This window comes from Ambystoma mexicanum, chromosome 12, assembly GCF_040938575.1.
Source record: "Ambystoma mexicanum isolate Mex_15411 chromosome 12, UKY_AmexF1_1, whole genome shotgun sequence".
Lineage (NCBI taxonomy): Eukaryota > Metazoa > Chordata > Amphibia > Caudata > Ambystomatidae > Ambystoma > Ambystoma mexicanum.
In genome coordinates, this window is record NC_090936.1 from 1110991554 (window position 1) to 1111011001 (window position 19448).

At 45.5% G+C, this 19448-nt stretch overlaps 1 protein-coding gene across 1 annotated transcript in view; it reads left to right on the forward strand.

Moving 5' to 3' along the window:
- The first annotated feature begins 9510 nt into the window (after nt 1–9510).
- Nucleotides 9511–19448, forward strand: part of ITIH2 (inter-alpha-trypsin inhibitor heavy chain 2) — a 149254-nt gene continuing 139316 nt past the window's right edge. The window contains exon 1 of the mRNA XM_069629675.1: nt 9511–9711. Coding sequence (XP_069485776.1) covers nt 9622–9711 — 90 coding nt within the window. The 5' untranslated portion in view covers nt 9511–9621. The remainder of the gene's footprint in view (nt 9712–19448) is intronic.

The window sequence follows — 19448 nt, forward strand, 5'->3', positions numbered from 1 at the left end:
ATGACCAAGTGTCAACTTTGAGAGCAACTGCATTGCTATGCATTCAAATCCTTAAACCTGCCTGCACACATGGGAAAAACTAGGTAATAGGCCTTCTCTAGCTATGCTCCTGCCTATTGGAACACAATACCTGTGGCAATGCGGACAGTGCCAACACTTCTGCAGTTCAGGAAGGACCTCAAGACCGTACTCTTTAACCAGTAACTAGGTGCCACGTGGGTTCCTTGCCAGGATCGGACTGGGATATAAATCCAGCCCCGGCACCAATGAGAAAGTGGCGCACAATTGCAAATATCACTTTGTTACTTTTTCATGACAGTCTCTTTGAGTAGTGCCTAAGGAGGGTTTCTCAGCAATTGTGTTGCAAACACTGCCTTAAAGCATACCTGGTCAGTAACATTGGTCAAATTGACCAACTGCACAGTGCGTTTACTAATCAAACTCGCATTCATTTTCGGCATGAAAACGAGGCTGTGTCTTCAGTTGCTAAGCAACCGCCTCTAATTTACCCAACAGGCCCCTGCCGGTAGGCGGAAGCCAGCCCTCCTCTGAGAAGGCCCTCGAGGAAAAGGCCTGTTCTGCGTCCCCCATCCCCTCATTCCAGCAGGATCCCAGGAGCGGGCAGGAGCCCCTTCACAGCCCCTCTCCAACAGGAGCAGCCTTATCAGCCCTGCTGCACCTGTGCTTCTGAACGTCGCTGAGGACTGGAGTCTACCTCAAACAATATCAGAAACAGATGCCAAGACCCTCATAGAGCCGACCAGCTGATTATCCTGATCAGCGGTACGGAGGTAATCTACAGCGCTGCCTAAGCCTGCAGCATGAGACCAGCTGTTCCATATTCTCCAAGGCTGTGTGCCTGATCACAAAATGGCCGTCATCATTTTCGGCATGAAAACGAGGCTGTGTCTTCAGTTGCTAAGCAACCGCCTCTAATTTACCCATCAGGCCCCTGCCGGTAGGCGGAAGCCGGTCCTCCTCTGAAAAGGCCCTCGAGGAAAAGGCCTGTTCTGTGCCTGTTACGCGCATGTACCGTGGTGTGGCCCACCCCCTCTCGTCTGCGCCAAAATCTCCAAGTCACCTTACGCCTACCAGTCAACTCCCCAGCACTAGATTGATGCAGCTCACAGGAACCTGGTAAGCATCTGATCCGCGCGACCTTGGCCCTACCTTCCCATACAGTGACTTCCATATCACATCACATGCAAACCGTTAACCGCCTCTCTTTGCAATAATTTACATCGATTGTACCCGCCGGCCCTATTATTGGGCAAACCCTCTAGAGATCCGGCCAGGATAAAGCAAATCTAATAGTGACTACCGTTACTTACAGTCTTACCTTTACCTTTGTTGCTATTGCCTCCTGCCTTGCATCATGTGTGAACTTACGTGCATCAGTTCACTCCTCTCACATAAATGTTAATACTCTATCGCTTTGCTGCCCTACGGCACTTTAGGCTTTGCATCTACTTGGAACTGAAATGTACCACACTTCCAGCTACCCGCACCTCTCTGACTCTAGACACAGCATAACTATACTAATGCGTATTAATGGACATTACTGCATCTAGATGCTGCACTGCAGCATCTCGCCCATTCGTGTTACTTTTCAACTTATGTGCGTCCCACTGCCTGCTAATTCAACCGTGCTACTCCTGTGCATACATGCCACACTGTGGGTCTACTGTATTACCTTTGGCACTATCTTGAGATTTCGAATCTAGGTGCTCCCCATTGTAATGTGATACTTCTGTGCTTTTCTGCCTTAGTCTGAGATTTCGAATCTAGGTGCTCCCCATTGTAATGTGATACTTCTGTGCATTTCTGCCTTAGTCTGAGATTTCGAATCTAGGTGCTCCCCATTGTAATGTGACCCTTCTGTGCTTTTCTGCCTTAGTCTGAGATTTCAAATCCAGGTTCTCTCCATTGTAATGTGATACTTCTGTGCATTTCTGCCTTATTCTGATATTTCGTATCCAGGTTCTCCCCTTTGTTCTCTAATTAAGGCCATTTGTGGAGGACACCCCCTTTGCTAACTATCATCCTGATAAATACCACACCGGCTATTAAGCGCCTGGCACCTCTCCTTTCCTGTGACTCAAACCACCAGGTCACGTCATGCGGCTGTGGCCTTCTGCATGCCTCCATCTTACCTACCTTGTCATCGCAGTGCACTCAATCTCTACTCTCACCACTAGCAGTGCCAAGACACACGCCAACAACCACCTTCCCACACTCTCCCTCACAATGCACCTTTGCACAGACCTCCAAACTAATCCATACCTCAATGACCCGGCTCTGTGGCTTAGGAACTTTGCAACAAAACCCACACCTAACCAACCATGTACATTACTATCTAGGAATACCATACTGAGATCTAGATTGCCTCGTGTACCTTGCATTCAGCGCAGCCCCACTGCCTATACACAATCTGATACACTTACGATACCCAACTTCCCCCCCTCTCAAACCCCTATCACAGCGCTCAAGGGAGCACTCACCAATGCCAGATCCCTTACGGCCCACGCTCTTGACATTGCTGACTAATCACGGGCTGCGCTGAATGCAAGGTACACGAGGCAATCTAGATCTCCACCCACTAAGATGCTCCTACGCTCGTGGTGCTCAGTCGACCCGAAGGCACTTAGTGCCCATATTACCTCTAATTGTGCCTCTTTGATGGCATTATCTTTGACTTCTCTTCCTCATTCTCTGATGACCGCAGCTGATTTCCATGCCCCATTGAAATTGACTCAGGGTCGTAGGCAACCCTCTCAACCCTGGTTCACGGACCAGCTCAGAACGGCTCGCCTTCAACTCAGACAAGTTGAACGTAAATGGCGTGCATGCTATAGCCCCGCGATCAGAGATCTATATAAATCTAACTTGGCCACTTATCTGACCAGTGTAAAACTGGCGAAATCCAGTATTTTTGCCCAGAAAATTGAACACGCGCTGTGCAAACCTAAAGCTCTTTTCTCCATTGTGCACTCGCTAGCTTCTTCGGAGACTCTTAACTCTATGGTTAAACCATCCCAGGAACTGTGTGATGACTTGGCTTCCTTCTTCATTACAAAAATGTATGTTATTCGAGCTAACATCGCAAAATTTCTTGCTTTATTGCCTCCTGATACCATCTGTTTTGTCCCCCCTCTCTCCACTGACACGCTTGCGAGTTGGTCCTCTTTCCCTCTGTTTACCGAAGCAGAAGTTTTGGCAGCCATTTTAAAGATCAAATCCTCTTCTCCCGGGGATGCTATTCCGGCTGCTATGATGAAGACGATTGCCCCTGACATCTTAACTGACATCACGATGGCGATAAATAAGTCATGCCAGACTGGCCTGGTGCCATCGGAGTTGAAATCTTTGATCATGCTCAGGCTGGTTTCAGGCCAGGTAGAGGTACTGAAAGTGTCCTTGTCTCTGTGCAAGATGACTTGTCCAGACTGGTCGATGCTGGCGGAGCTGGGGCTTTGATCCTATTAGATCTCTCCGCCACATTCGACATGGTGGAGCATTCCATCCTCCTCTCCCGCCTCTCACAGATCAGGATCTCCGGTTCTGTTCTTGCCTGGTTTACTTCTTTTCTTTCTGATCGCACTCAGACCCTCGCTATGCCTCCTTTTCTCTCCTCCCCATGTGCCCTCACCTGTGGGGTCCCCCAGGGTTCCTCTCTATCACCGATTTTGTTCCATATATATCTGGGCCCTGATCTGTCTCATCCGTTCTTATGGGCTTAATTGTTACTCATATGCGGATGACACACAAATCCTGATCCGCTTGGATCAGGATCAATCTGAGGTTTCAGCCTGCCTCCATGACTGTCTAAGGGCAGTCGGGATATGGATGGATCAGAATTGGTTAAAGCTAAATGGGGATAATACAGAGGTATTATTGGTAGGACGCCCTCCCAATCCCCTATTGTGGACCCCTGCTTTTTGGCCTCCCTCCATGGGCCCTTTACCTGGCCCAGTTAGTAAAGTAAAGAACATAGGGGTCATCCTCTCCACTTCTCTGTCTATAGCTAACCAGGTCACGGCCGTTTGTCAGTCCACCCATCATCAAATCTGGGTCCTTAAGAGGGTCATGCCTATGATCCCCGAAGCCCTTCATCCTCCCGTGGTGGCTGCGTTAGTGCTCCCACGGCTGGACTATTGTAATTCGCTGTACATGGCACAACCGATTGGTCTTATCCATCGTCTCCAGCGTATGCAGAACCTTGCAGCCAGGTTAGCCACTGGCTCCCCCTATGGGGTTCATATCACGCCAGTTTTATGCCAACTTCGCTGGTTGCCGGTGAAGCAGCGAATTCACTTCAAATCTCTGTGCATCGTCCACCGGGCTATTCATGCCCAGGGTGCCGAATTTTTACAGTCTAAATTTATTATATATATACCGGGTCGGGACCTCTGCTCCGCGACCTCTAACCGTCTGACCATTCCTAGAGCTAATCGGGGAGGGCTTGGCGGCAGAGCGTTCTCTATTGCTGCTCCCAAACTGTGGAACAGCCTCCCCCCGCTACTGAAAGCCACGGCCGACCATCTTGGTTTTAGAAGAGCCCTGAAAACCTACTTGTTTTAATTTCTGGTCTTCCATCGGTTTTCTCGTCCGAGCAGCCTCCTTCTCGAGCGCCATGATGCCTTTGGGCGACCGTGCACATTATAAATTGCAATAACATAACATAACATAACGGTCCAAAACCTCGATTTCTTAGCCATTACTGAAACCTGGCTACATGCTGCCTCCGGCCCTCTTCTTGCCCTAGCCTTACCCAACTGCTATTCCATCATTAGAAATGACCGCCACTCTAACCTGTCCAAAGGAGGAGGGGTTGCATTTATACACAGAGACAATATCACCATGAGAACCACTACCAATTCCCAATTTAGCTCGGCAGAATCCCTATCCGTGAAACTATCCTTCTCACCTACTAACACAGCTACTATACACCGTATCTATAGACCCCCTGGTCCACTAGGCTCATTCACAGATGATATTACATCCATCTTGTCTGCCAACACTAAGCCTAACTCTCAGGTGCTGTTATTAGGAGACCTCAACTTTGGCCTCTCTGACCCCAAGGACCATATGGCCACCGAGGTTGCCACCACCCTTGGCAACTTAGACTTCCAACAACGCATTCTCTCACCTACCCATAATAAGGGCAGAACGCTCGACTGGATATCTGACCTTAACTGTAATACTATGATCACATCCAACTCTGCTTGCGCTTGGTATGACCATCACATCATTACCTTCCACCTACCAGCCACCAACCCCCAGCCCAAACCTACCATAGCCCCAGCTATACCCACCAGGAACAGAAATGACATTACCAGGGACAAATTGCTCCTGCTCATTCTCCCTATCCTCAACAAATATGCCTCACAGCACAAGGACCCTACCGTCCTTGTAGACACCTTCAATCGTACCCTACTCAAAGCCATTGAGCCCCACTTAAAATACGTAAAGCCAAACATTGTTCCGATCTGAACTCATGGTTCACCCCGCAGCTTAGAGTTCTGCGCAAGGAAAAGAGGAAGGCCGAAGCCCTTTGGAAAAGTAAGCCTAGCATGGCTAACAAAGACTCCCTTCTCATCACCTCACTCAACTACAAAGAAGCTATCCTTCAAGCCAACAAAAGAGACGTACAACCAATGTATATCTCAAGCTGAATCCAACACAAAGGAGTTATTTAAAATTCTCTAAGAATTAGAATCTCCTTCACCTGTCCCTGACACTTGTATCAAAGACAGCACTTGGTGCAATAACATCCAAAATGCACTGCTCAACAAAATCACCACCCTGCAATCCAAAATTAATGCCAAACAGCATACCCTTCTCACTTCTCCCCTAACTAAAACTATGCCTCTGAAAATGACTACCCCATTTTCCCACAAGCCATTCAGTTTTACGCCACTCACCACTCGTGAGGTTGAAAAAATCATTAGTACCCTAAAACCTTCGAATTGTCAAGGTGACACTTGTCCAGCACCGATCATTAAGGAATCGGCCCACGACATCGCGCCTTTCATAACTGCCTTCATCAATTCCTCATTTCAATCGGGAGTGGTCCCTAACAATCTGAAGGATGCCTGGGTAATCCCCTTACTAAAACAACCGACCCTGGATCCAGAGTCTCCAACCAAATACAGGCCCATTACTACTATCCCATTTTTCCTAAAAATATTAGACAGAGCAGCCTACCTACAGATACAGAACTATTTGGAAACAAACAGTCTTCTAGGCACAAGATAAACTGGCTTCAGATGCAAACACGGGACTGAAACAGCCCTCTTGGACCTCAAAACCCAAATTGAGGACCTAAAAGACAATGGCAAACTGGCACTACTACTCCTACTGGACTTATCTGCTGCCTTCGACTTGGTCAACCACCAAATCCTCTGTCAACACTTGAAACCTGCAGCACATTTTTCTGATAACGCTACCAACTGGATCAGGTCATTCCTAGACAATAGACACATGAGAGTATTCTCCCCAACCTCCTCAGCTGACCCAGCTCCTGTCCCCTGTGGGGTCCCGCAAGGGTCATGTGTATCACCTACCCTCTATAATGTGTTTACTAAACCCCTGTTTGATGTGCTTGACTCTCTGGGCGTCACCTACACTAACTACGCCGATGACACCCAGATACTCATTCCCATCACAGGCGATTATTCTGTAGACTCTAAATCACTAAACGACATTTACTTTGCCATCCAAGCCTGGATGGCACAACATGAGCTCGGTCTTAATGACGACAAGACAGAGCTCCTCATTCTAGGCACACAACAAAGACTCAACAAATTGAACCCTCTGTTCAGCTCATTCAATATCGATGGCAACCCCATCAAAGTATCCAAAGACACAAAAACCTTGGGAATCTACCTAGATTCCACTCTCTCCCTTCATAGACAAACCAATGCAGTTGCTGCTGCTTCAGCTTACACATGTAAGTTGATCACAGCCTGTCGACCATTCCTTTCTACGCAGAATTGCATCACCCTCGCTAGGACACTGGTTATGTCCAAACTGGACTACTGCAACGTACTGTACCAAGGCACTAACCAGGGCAACCTCAATAAACTCCAAATCACTCAAAACAACGCTATTAGAGCAGCCCTCAACATCCCTAGATCAGCACATATCTCGGAAACCAGGAAGGACCTGCACTGGCTCTCAGTCGCCCAAAGGATCTCACTAAAATCACTTGCCCTTACCTACAAATGCATTCACAACCAGGCCCCTATCTACTTAGCTTCGCGGTTCACTCTATATATCCCTCCTCGGTCACTCAGGTCTGCCCACAACCAGAGTCTCTCCATCCCTAGATTTAAGCTCCAAACAGCCGGAGGGGTTAGCTTCCCAGTCGTGGCAGCCAAACTTTGGAACTCTGTGCCTCTCCATATTAGAAATCTATCATCACTTAGCCTATTTAAACTCAAAGCTAAACACTGGCTAGCTGCCTCAGATGACCGAGTGTCCTACAGAACAGCCTACTTCCCAGTTTTTGTTATGCACGCCTGACTAATCTGTACTGTTCTTTGGATTCCTATGCTTTGTACTTTGTCCCTTATAATGTTGTAACCATTGATTGAAGATATGCGCCCGGCAGCCTCCGGGCCTGGTTTTGCGCTATACAAATAAACAAAATACAAAATACAAATACTTTAGCCAACTTTATCCAAAAAACGGGCTCACTTTGTGACCAAAAAATCTGTCCCACACTAGCATGTTTAAGCCTGCCCTTCGGGCTTTGCCCTACTGGCCCATAGGCCAGACCAAGCCTGCTCCTTTTGTTCCTACATTAAATCCCAAGACCATAGCTTGAACGTTCCATTCCACATTTTGTAACTCTCCACTGCTTACCTCATGCAACCCTCGATGGCATATGGAGCACTCTGTTGCTCCATAGCAGGTTTTGCTCTCTATAAAGCTCAAATACATATAGAAAATGTTAAATATGTGTGCTCATCTTAGGTTCCAGGTTTGGGGGAGGGGAGGGGAGTGGAATTGAGAATGTATTTTTGAATTTTGTACTCATCAAAAACAATAAACAAATTGAATTATGATATTATTGAATGTAAGGGTACAGAGAAGTGCAACAAATCAAGACTGTTGGTTCTTTTTTTGCGGGTATTATTGAATGTTAAAGCATGACTTTTTTTAACAGCATCAAGTGTATCTTTCTGAATAAAAATTTTGTTTTCATTGTGTTTTATCAATATGAATCATTTAAGCTGCAGGTTAATTTGAGGAAAACATGATTTTGGTTTAATCAGCTGCGGCCCCGGAAACACTGCTTCATGGTCCCTCATTCTGAGAACGAAGGTTGTGTGGCTGTGTCGGTCATATGCCAGACGGTTGTGTGGTGGAGAAAACATATGCCAGACACCAAAGAAACAGTGGGCCACAATCCACTTCATAGTTTTTCATGAATACCTGTTTGACTAGCACCTGGAGTTGCATTTTTGGGACAAATGACGTGTGATAGTGTGTCTTTTAAAAAACTAATTAGCGACTAGAAATGATTAAAAGTTGCAACTGCACAGCCGTAAAAGTGACCCACAGTGGGCCAGAAAAAGGAACCACACTGGAGCCCCAGGTCGGCCCTTCGGGCATTGCCCTTTGGCCTTGCGGGCCGGTTGCAGCCTGCAGTTTGGCGCCTGAATTAAAAACATGTGCAAACCTTGGTTCCTTCGTTTCAAACCCAGCAATGTTGACTTCCAGGTCTGATCGAACAAATGCAGTTCATGATTAAGGATTTAACTAAGTCGCCCATGTTCCCCATATGAACCTATAAATAAATAAATAAATAATAAATAAATAAACACTCTATTCAGTCAGCTGCCTCATCTACCTCTACCATATTGTCTTGATATACGTCCTAACGTCGTGTACTGCTTTTTCAATACTGTTCACTCATGTAACCAGCGCCCAGAGGCCTGTGGCTTGAGTGCACTCTACAAATGATAACTAACTAAATAAATAATGCAATTTAGTACTTATAGTGACGTTTCTGTGCACCAGGAGGAGCATTTTTGAAGACCCGTTATATTATGTGGATTTGTTATGTGTACGGCTGCCATTTTCATGGTCTCCAGGCGTTCATTGATCATTATTTATTTATTTAAATTGTATTTATTGCATTTGCTTGCAGCGCCCAGACCCGGAGGTATCACGGCACTAAATTATAAATTAAAACCACCTAAGAAGGAAAGTCATCTCATCTGTAATACTGTCGATATGTAATGTTGCCCTCTACTTTTACACTGTCCAGTCGATGGCTTCCACCAGGCTAGAAGCGGGCCCAGGGCAAGAGGTATCTTCAAAAGGCCACCCCAGCCTATCAGGCGGCTGGGCGTTATCAGTTTGCAAACGATAAGCTGGAAAGATCACAGCGTGTTTGCACAACCTCTCAGTGCGTGTTCCCAGATTTCACTTGCCCTGATGGGGGACGGGAGAAGGGTCAATATTTGTCAGGGGGTCGGAACAAAGTTTAGTTTATAGATTTTGAAAGGCCCGTATAAACGCCGGGGGCCGGCAGAGGTTGGCTTCAGTGAAGGACACATTTTCAGGCCGGCGCGTGCCAGGGGAGATCTCGGGCAGACGGCGGAGAAGATGAGGCGCTTTCTCTGCTTGGTGTCTTTGCTCCTGGTCTCGGGGGTTCAAGGTTTCGACATCCTCATAGATGATATCCCAGAAGCCCTTGTAAGTATACTGCTAGACCTTTTGCCTGAACACATGTATCTCAAATAAGGACTGGGAACTGAAGAGATCTATCAAAGTGGTCCATTTATTTATTTATTTATTTATTTATTTATTTATTTATTTATTTATTTATTTGGACGTTTATATAGCGCACCGAACCCTGAGGTATCCGGGCGTCCATATTGGGCAATAACAACCTGTTACTACTGGAAAAAATCAGGCATAATTCTAAGAGGAGCTCAAATGTTTAACAGTTTAGTTTTCATTTTGGAGTCAGTGGTTTAGATCCGTCCTCAGTTAGTGGACCCCCCATTCATTGCCATTAGAGAGATTTATGAGGACTCCTTTCACAGGGATGTTCCTGGCTTTGGCATGCCACCTTTGAAGTGTAGATGAACTCTTCAAAAGATCAGCAAAGAGTCCAAAGATCGCATGAGCACTGATCCAGAACTGCACACTCATGTTCAGAATGCATTGGGGCAATGTTTAGTGCTAAGGCTCGGGGCAGCGTAGGAGAACTTACGCAGCTACTCCTCTTAGTAACTCTGTCGCTGGGCCCATGGGGACTCGAGTTCATTGTGAACGTGCACAGGCAGCAGCTTTCACGAGCGCTACTCAGAATGGCACCAACATTTTGGAAACAAACGTAAAAGCAAAATAGAAAATCAGCTAAACTTTCAAACAGGTCTGATAATGAAATGAGAAAGGCAAACAAAACCAGCCTATACTGGATCAGGCAGTGGAGCTGCTTTGAAGTAACTGAAATGACAAGGCAGTGCCTTCAACACTAGAGCAAAAAAGCCTTTATAGAAACGTTTAGGAAGCACAAAGGGACCGTAGATTTGCAAATGCCAAATAAGAAAGAGCATGTGTTCAAGTCACACTGATTTACTACCTGAGAGCAGAGGACACTCTTGGAGTAGGGGTCTACATCCTATAAAATCACAGCACAGTACTCGGCAATTACATGTGGGGGGTGGAGGGGTTTAGGGTGATATAAAATATAAGGGAAGTATGGGAGGGCTGAAGGGGGGTCTCCCCCCGCATATAATTACAGGGAAATGTATGCAAAAAAACACAGCATTTTCGGATTCGACATTTCCGATTCAGAGTATTCACCTAGATCCGCCTCAGGGCGCGTGTGTCTGCGCGGCACCTGGGCTCTTCAGTGATTGGTTCTGTGGAGATGCTCCATGGCACTGCAAACTCTGTGCGCCCCGGGAGTGATCTGGGATTGGTCAGAACTCAAGACAATGTGCCTCTTTAACCAAAGTAGCCGATGGGGCTTCTGGTCCGCTTAGTAATGATAATGATAATGATGTGTTATTTATATAGCGCCTCAACCCAAAGCGCTTTACAGAGCACATATTTACACGAAATTACCCGGAAGCACCAGCACCCAGGAGCAGGGCACATGCAAGGATTCATGGCACGCTTAGCGAAGTGGCATTTTGCACACCCACCTTCCTGGGGCAATTTGGTGACGGTGTAGGGCGCACCATGGGTGATCCCCTTGCATCTCCCCTGTCGTAGGGCCCTATGCAGTATGTCTTTTGTGCTATTTTGGTGTTGTTTTGTCATTCACATAAAAAAGCAGCGCCTTGCACTCGCCCAACGTCACCAAAATCAAATTTTTGCTTCTCCTTTTTCCTGCCTCAAGGACAATACATGAACTGAAATGGTTGTCTATGGAGATGGCTGGTGAGGCAGACCTGTGTGGTGCCAAAATTCTGCCTCTGCTTCTGAATGATGGCCTGTGCATTCAAACTTCATTTGTAAAATAAAAAAAAATAAAAAAAAAAGGGGGAATTCCTGAAAATATGATCCCATGGACTCGAGTTGACTTTATTTTCAGTGGGACGTTAAAATGGGTAAACTCGGTAAATCTGCGGTTAGTGGCCCTCACCTAGTCTAAGCTACTAAGCAGTGTCCAGAGATTGGAAAAGAACACCGGTGGTGGTCAAATACCAACACTACCCAACCATAGATAAGTCGTGGTACATTTGGTATGCCAGTTTACTACCAGGGATGTGAAATTCCTCTGCCAGGACACACGTGTTGGCATTTACTCAGCACCGGCAAAAATTGGTAATTTCACTGTAAAAATAACGCCGGCACCCACAAATGTTGATTTCTAGGGCTAGAGAAGTGGGGTGCCTGCAACAAAAATAATTATTACTTACCCCATGATGACACAAATGCGTGACAACGCAGAAACACACAACTAGCGAAAAGATTTGTCACACACACCCAAAGGCCTCAGGGCGAACAATTTACACTGTGGCAGCTGCTAACCAATAAGACAAGTTTTAAGCACCGCTCTGGGCTGATATTATTTCGGTGGTAGGAACCACCATGTTTATACGTCACCTATTTCTGTAATAGGGACTGGCAGTGATACTGGTTTACCACCAGTGGTATTTTTTATCACCAGGGTTATTCCTCTTGTAAATCTTCAGAAAACTGCTGGATGTGGATTGGCTGGTCTAGCGGTATTTTGTTCTTGTGTAATTCCAGGGCTATAACCACAAGCAGGATTTACCACCGACAGAGTTTGCTGCATACCACCAGCAGTGCTTACCATGTAACACCGGCAGAATTTACCACATACCATAAGCAATGTTTGCTGCCTACCACCAGTGCTTCCCACGTAACACTGGCAGCATTCACCACTTACCACAGGCACTGTTTACCACTTAACACTGCAAGTAGCGTTACCACCCTTTCCAGAAGGAGGTCAGAGGTCTTTCCAAATGTATATTGCAAAGCATGTTTTTGATGGAGTGGGTACAGAGGAACCCCTGCGAGGACCAAGTCTATTTATAGAAACATTCCTGGGCAGAAGTATTATACGGTATTGATGCTGTTTAGAATGTTGGTCAATGACTATAATTAATACGCGTTGGACTAGTAAGCCAATATCATAAGGTATTGACGAACCTTTGAAATTCTGTGCACGTGTGAAAAGTATCTTATACATTACTACTACCATCAGTAATGCTTCTAATAAAAAATATATTAATAATAATTGAAAAAACAACACTAATAATAATGCTACTAGAGCGGCAGTGGAATTGATAATAGAACATAAATGACAATAATACAAATAATCATGAACTCACTTATTCGTATAAGGTGTTTTGAGTTAACCTGGCCACTGATGATCAAATCCAGTCCGGGTTTTAGGGCAGCCACAAAGCATATGAACGCTATGTTATTGCAACGCATTTCCAGAGATATCATTTGCTTGTCCTGGTCATCCTGAAAACCCCACTGGATTATAACAGGCAGTGGATTGGGTCGCCCGGCCGCGTATGGGGAAATAGCTCGGAGGACAGCTCGGGTGCATTGCACATCTTGGCACATGGATGATGACATGCAGCATGGGTCTGATAACCGGTACAGCGCTTGGATGCTGGAGGAGTCCAAGAAGCGCTATATAAATTAGTAATAATAATAATGCATTCAGTTTCTGCTAAATAGAAGTTCAAAAACCCTTACTGGAAAGTCTGTTGTCTATTTCAGGTCTTCAATTTTACACAGCAGAAGCTTGATTGTAACCTACTGTCCCCTATGAAGAAAAGTGTCTTGCTAAAATCATTAGCATTTTTAGAATTAATTAAAGGAGGTGTATTCCAGAGGGACCAGTGTGGCTCAATGTTTATTTATCTATAAAGCACACACTTTACATCAAGGTGGCTTGTCGCTTCTATAAGCACTTAATCAATGGATACATGTGTTACTAATAATGTATGGACATTTGTTTGGTAGGGGACAAACACCGAAATAATACTGTAGTGTTATTGAGAACATTCAACATATCTCATCATTAAAACACTTGCACAGAAATAGTAACATGAACCCAACACAGCTGAGCCTGGAGACCCGTCCATGTTACCTCGTCGCACAGTCAATATATCTTTTTTAACCCTGTATCGTGTCTTTTTGAGATCACCATAACCCACAAGACCGTGTTACAATTCATGTCATAGAGTCCAGGGTAAAAAAACAGCACAAACACATAGCAAAGGGCGCTCACAGAAGGCACAGAAGGGCACTGGGGGAGGGATGGGCAAACTCACAAGGGCCAAGCCATATTCGTTTGTATGGGTTCATATAGGTTTAAATAGCTTGGGGCTCCAGTGTGAGAGAACATCTTTCCAGTGCCGCTAGTTGATGGACAACCTGAAGCCAGTCTTCCGGCTTGACCTTCCTGGCCCCTTCCCTATGCTTCGGTATCAGCTTCCTTGGCATGGCCTTGGTCACCACCTTCCAAACAAAGATTGCCTCATGTTTAGAGATCCCCTGACAGGCCGGTGTCCAGAACAGTCTCACATGCGGACCTCTTTGCACACTCTTTTTTAGTACAAATCTTCGGGAGAAGCTGTCAGTCTATCAGGCGGCTTGGGCTCCTTGCTGCAATACCGCCATAAACTCCTTCATTTTCTAAGGTGGGCAAATCAAACTCTTCCTGCAGATTTGGAACATCTGCCCTTTTCCGCACCTGTCCTAGTGTTCGGATTCCACAGTCCACCCTCTCCATGTAATATGGCTTCATCTGGTTCATCTGGATGCAGAGTCTGTATATGGCTTCAGTGTGACTGATGGTGACCCTACTCTTTCCCATAAATTGGCCTCATGACATGTTTGCCGGTCTGGAAACAAGGGTGCCGGTTAGCTCACCGGCACCCTTGTTTGCTGACCGGCACACTAGAAGTCTCTCTGCCGGAGCCGCTGTGCCCGACAGGTCTGACCCAGCCTGGAGAGCTGGAGAACTCTCAATGTTTCCGTCACACATGCACTGCACATCTACTGAAATGCTGGAGAGCTCTCAAGGTTTCAGTCACACATGCACAGCATACCTATGGCAATTTTATTTTACTTATTTATTTATTTAATTTGTTACACGCCCAGACCCTGAGGTATCACGACGAGGTTACAGACAGCTTGGTGATTGGTCATACATTTGAATAAGCGAAAAGAAAGCAGAGCGTACAGAAGTAATTAACATTTGATAAAAAAAAGAGGAAGAGCATACAGAACATATTTACAGTCAGCAGATCATTGATATGCAGGTTTAAACAGGTATGGGTTGCACTAGCACTCTTTAGATCTCAGTGTTCTCATGTTTTCTTTTTTCTGTACGGCGTTGTTAAGATAGGTTGGAGCTTTTTTGGCCAGGCATTTATAAGTAATGCAGAGAGTTTTAAAGATAATGCTGTGTTTGATAGGTAGCCAGTGGGCATCCTTCCTGATTTTGGAGATGTGGTCAGACTTTTTATTATCCCTAACGCTGCCCTTAAGGCTTTGTTTTGCAAGAGTTGCAATTTGCTGAGGTTGGTGTTGGAGGTCCCTAGTAGCAACATGTTGCAATGGTCCAGCTTGGATAATACCAAGGCTCTGGCCAAGGAGAGGCAGTTGTTTTGGGTCAAGAATTTCGGACTTAGTGCTATCAGTTTGAAGGTGTAGGCCGTGGTAGATGAGAGCGTACTGATATGTTAAGGAATCAGGGTGGCGTCAATGTTGATGGAGGTGTAATCCAGGTGCAAGGCCGCTATTTTAGATGGTGATCCCACGATGAGAACTTCTGTCTTCTCATCGTTAAAACATAGGCTGTTTGGGGCCATCCACTTTTGGATGATGAAATATATTTTGCTGATGGTTAAGGTGTCCTGGTCGTAGTCCCCTGTCATGGGTATGAGGATCTGGGTGGCAGCTGCAAAGTTGGTGTAGATGACACCCATATTGTCAAGAGCCAAGATCAGGAGCTTTGTGTAGGTATTATAGAGAGTTGGGGAGAGGCATGAGCCCTGTGGTACTCCTATGGGTACTGGGATGGGATCAGCAACTTCCTTGCCTAAAGCAACTCTAGAGGTACGTTCAGCAAGAAAAGATTTCACCCACATAGTGGCATCATTAGAGAAGTTGAAATCATTGGCTAGTGAAGTGCATAGTTTGTTGTGATCTACTACATCAAATGCTGCCGATAGATCTAACAGCAAAAGGATACAGAGTTTCCCTGAATCTCTGATAGTGTCCATGTGGATACTGAGATCCAGGAGGGCTGTTTCCGTGCTATATTTGGGCCTGAAACCTGATTGTCTGGTTCCTAGTAGTTGGTTCTGTTCGAGATGTGATTGAATTTGTGTGTATGCTATTTTGTCTATGAGTTTAAGAAGAAAAGGGACCGTTGTTATTGGTCGATAATTGGTGGGTACTGTGGGGTCTAGTGTTGGTTTTTGTAGCAGAGGGGTAAGCCAGGCTTCTTTGATGCTGGCTGGGACTGAGTTCGTGTTGAAGGAAGCATCAATGAAGTTGGTAATGGTAGGGGTGAGGGTGGATGCACAGTCTTTCACTTATTTAGATGGGACGCTGTCTCCTTTGCAGTTAGAGGCATTTAATTTGGAGATAGTGTCAAGCACGAGTTCTTGGGTGACCGGGGTGAAGTGGAATTGGGTTGTAGGGTTTTCAATGGGGGGTTGGGGGCAGGGAGGTTATTGATAGGGGCGTTTTTATCTGCTAGTAACTGTCTTTTGGTGGAAATTCTGTTTTGTAACAGAGCAATTTTGGCAGAGTGTGTCTTAAATGGTGGTGCACCATTCCTTAGTAGTTAGGGGTTGTGATAGCAATGGGATTTTCTAATTCTCTAAGAATAGTGAAGAGTTCTTTCGAATCTGATGAGGCATTGCTGATATGTGTGTTGTACGCGCTAGATTTATGGGAGATGACAGCGGTTTTGTAACTTTTGTTAGCGTCCTTGAAGGCTTTAGCGGAGTCAGGAGTGGTATGTTTGACATAGGCATGTTCAAAGGAGCGTTTGGTTCTTCTCAGGGACACTAGTTCTTCGTCAAACCAGAAGTGGTTCTTTTTGTCGGTTCGGCGAGTTTTGGTTAAAATAGGCGCTACTTCGTCAATAGTAAGTGTGAGACATTTATGATAGTAATTAGCAATGATACTCGGGTCATTGCTAGTGACTGATTTAGTTTCAAGAAATTTGTTGAGGGTGTGGGTGAATTTCTCGACCGTAAGCTTACTGTGATTTCTAGCTTCGAAGGTGTCCACTTTTATGGTTTTAGGGGGACGAGGTTCATCACTCATGAGGGTGAACTTGATGCAGAAGTGGTCAGTCCAATCAAAGGGGGTGATAGAGTCTATGATCAGTTTGGTGTTAAGAGACAGTACCCAGTCCAGGATTCTACCCTTGGCGTGTGTGGGGGCATTCACTAGCTGGGTAAAGTTCATGTCTTAGAGTGTTGAGATTAGGATCTCAGCTTTGTGGTCTTGGTCATCGTTGAACCCTAGATTTAAGTCTCCAAGGACAATGCATTTCGTGTTGGGTTTGATGAGGGGTTTAAGGAGTAATGGGATATCTGTTTCAGGGTGGCTATTAGAACTGGGAGGTCTATATATCACTACAATATTAATTGTGGGTTTTTCGCATTCACGGCAAGTTTGACTAGTATAATTTCGTAACCTGCGATATCTTCAATGGGACTTGATCTGAGTTGGAGGTTACTCCTCGCTATAATGGCTACGCCACCTCCTGTGGTATGCATTCTGTCCGTTCTGAAAACGCTATAGTCAGGTGGTATGGCAATGGCTAGTAAAGGTCCTGAGCATTGGTGAAGCCAAGTTTCTGTGATTATCCATAGGTCAAGGTTTTGTTCGGTGATTAGGTCATGCCAAACCCTCAACATTTCAGACACACATGCACTGCACATCTACAAAAATGCTGAAAAACCCTCAATATTTCAATCACAAAGGAAATGCATATCAACGTTAATATTAGTAAGCTCTCAACATCTCAATCCCACATTCACATCTACTGAAATGCTGGCAAGCTCTTAAGGTTTCAGTTGCACATGCAGTGCATACCTACAGCAATGCTGACAAACCCTCAACATTTCAGTCACAAATGCACTGCATATCCACTGTAATGCGGCGAGCTCTTAACGTTTCAGTCACTCATGCACTGCATACCTATGATAATGCTGACGAGCCCTCAACATTTCAGTCACACATGAACGGCACATCTACTGAAATGCTGGAAACCCCTCAACATTTAGATCCCTAATGCACTGCATATTATCCGTAATATTGGTAAGTTCTCAACATTTCAGTCACATATGCACTGCATATCTACTGTAATGCCAGCTATCTCTCAACATCCCAATCACACATGCACTGCATATCTACTGAAATGGTGGAAAACCCTCAACATTTCAGTCACAAATGCACTGCAGTTAAAATGAGTCAATGTAATTCTGCAGCGACCTGAAGGCTTCCATCAGAATATACATGATGCTGCCATGTTCCTAATGCAGCAATTACAAAGAACCGTCTCTAACGCTTAAGTCCTGATTCATAGAATTATTATCATGGTGCAAAATGACTTTGCACTGCCAACAAACACCCTGATTCATGGAGTTGTGCAAAGTGTATTTTTGCAGTGCAAAGTGACTGCACAACTTTTGCACCAGTAAAAGACACATTACACTGCAGAAATACACTGTGCACCACTCTGTGAATCAGGGGGTTGCTTGGCAGTGCAAAGCCACTTTACACTGTGCTAAACATTCCACGAATCAGGCCCCAAATGTTGCAGTCAGAGCCAGCCATTGTTAGCCAATCAGTACTTTCATCAACTGAGAGCGCTAAGGGTTACACAGTTAGACAGTCAGAATATCTCCAGCTAAATGTACGCATCCGGTGTCTATAGCCAGGCTCCTAATGCTGGAGTCACACACCCAGCACAGTGTCTATAGCCAGGCTCCTAATGCTGGAGTCACACACCCAGTACAGTGTCTGTAGCCAGGCTCCTAATGCTGGAGTCACACATCCAGTACAGTGTCTGTAGCCAGGCTCCTAATGCTGGAGTCACGCACCCAGCACAGTGTCTGTAGCCAGGCACCTAATGCTGGAGTCACACACCCAGCACAGTGTCTATAGCCAGGCTCCTAATGCTGGAGTCACACACCCAGCACAGTGTCTATAGCCAGGCTCCTAATGCTGGAGTCACACATCCAGTACAGTGTCTATAGCCAGGCTCCTAATGCTGAAGTCTATAGCCAGGCCTTTAATCCATATGTCATACATCCAGTAATTTTAATATAGCCAGGCTCTTAATATTACTGTGACATACTCGGCGCATTTGACAAAGCGAAGCTATCAATGCTTAAGTTACACAACCAGTATACTGATTATATCCAAGTTCCGAATTATGCTGGCACACATCCAGAACATTTAACAGAGCCAAGCTTTCAATGCTACAGTCCCACACCCAGTTAATTTCATTTAATCTGGCTCTTAATGCCACAGTGACACCTCTAGTGCATCAAACATAGCCATAGACTCACACAGGCAGACAACTATACATTTAAGTGTGCACCCTTTCACCATACACTCACACAGGCAACCATCTATACATTTAAGTGTGCACTCTTTCATCAATCAGGCACACCTAGGCAGCCACCCATACATTTAAGTGTGCACCCTTTCACCATACACTCCAAACACACACCCAGTAATGCATACATTTAATTGTACACCCTTTCACCATACACTCACACAGGCAGCCACCTATACATTTAAGTGTGCACCCTTTCACCATACACTCCACACGCACCCCCAGTAACCCATACATTTAATTGTACACCCTTTCACCATACACTCACACAGGCAGCTGTGGGATGTATTGACCCACTAGGCTCTGCCCTGCAACATCCCTGTGTGCTGGA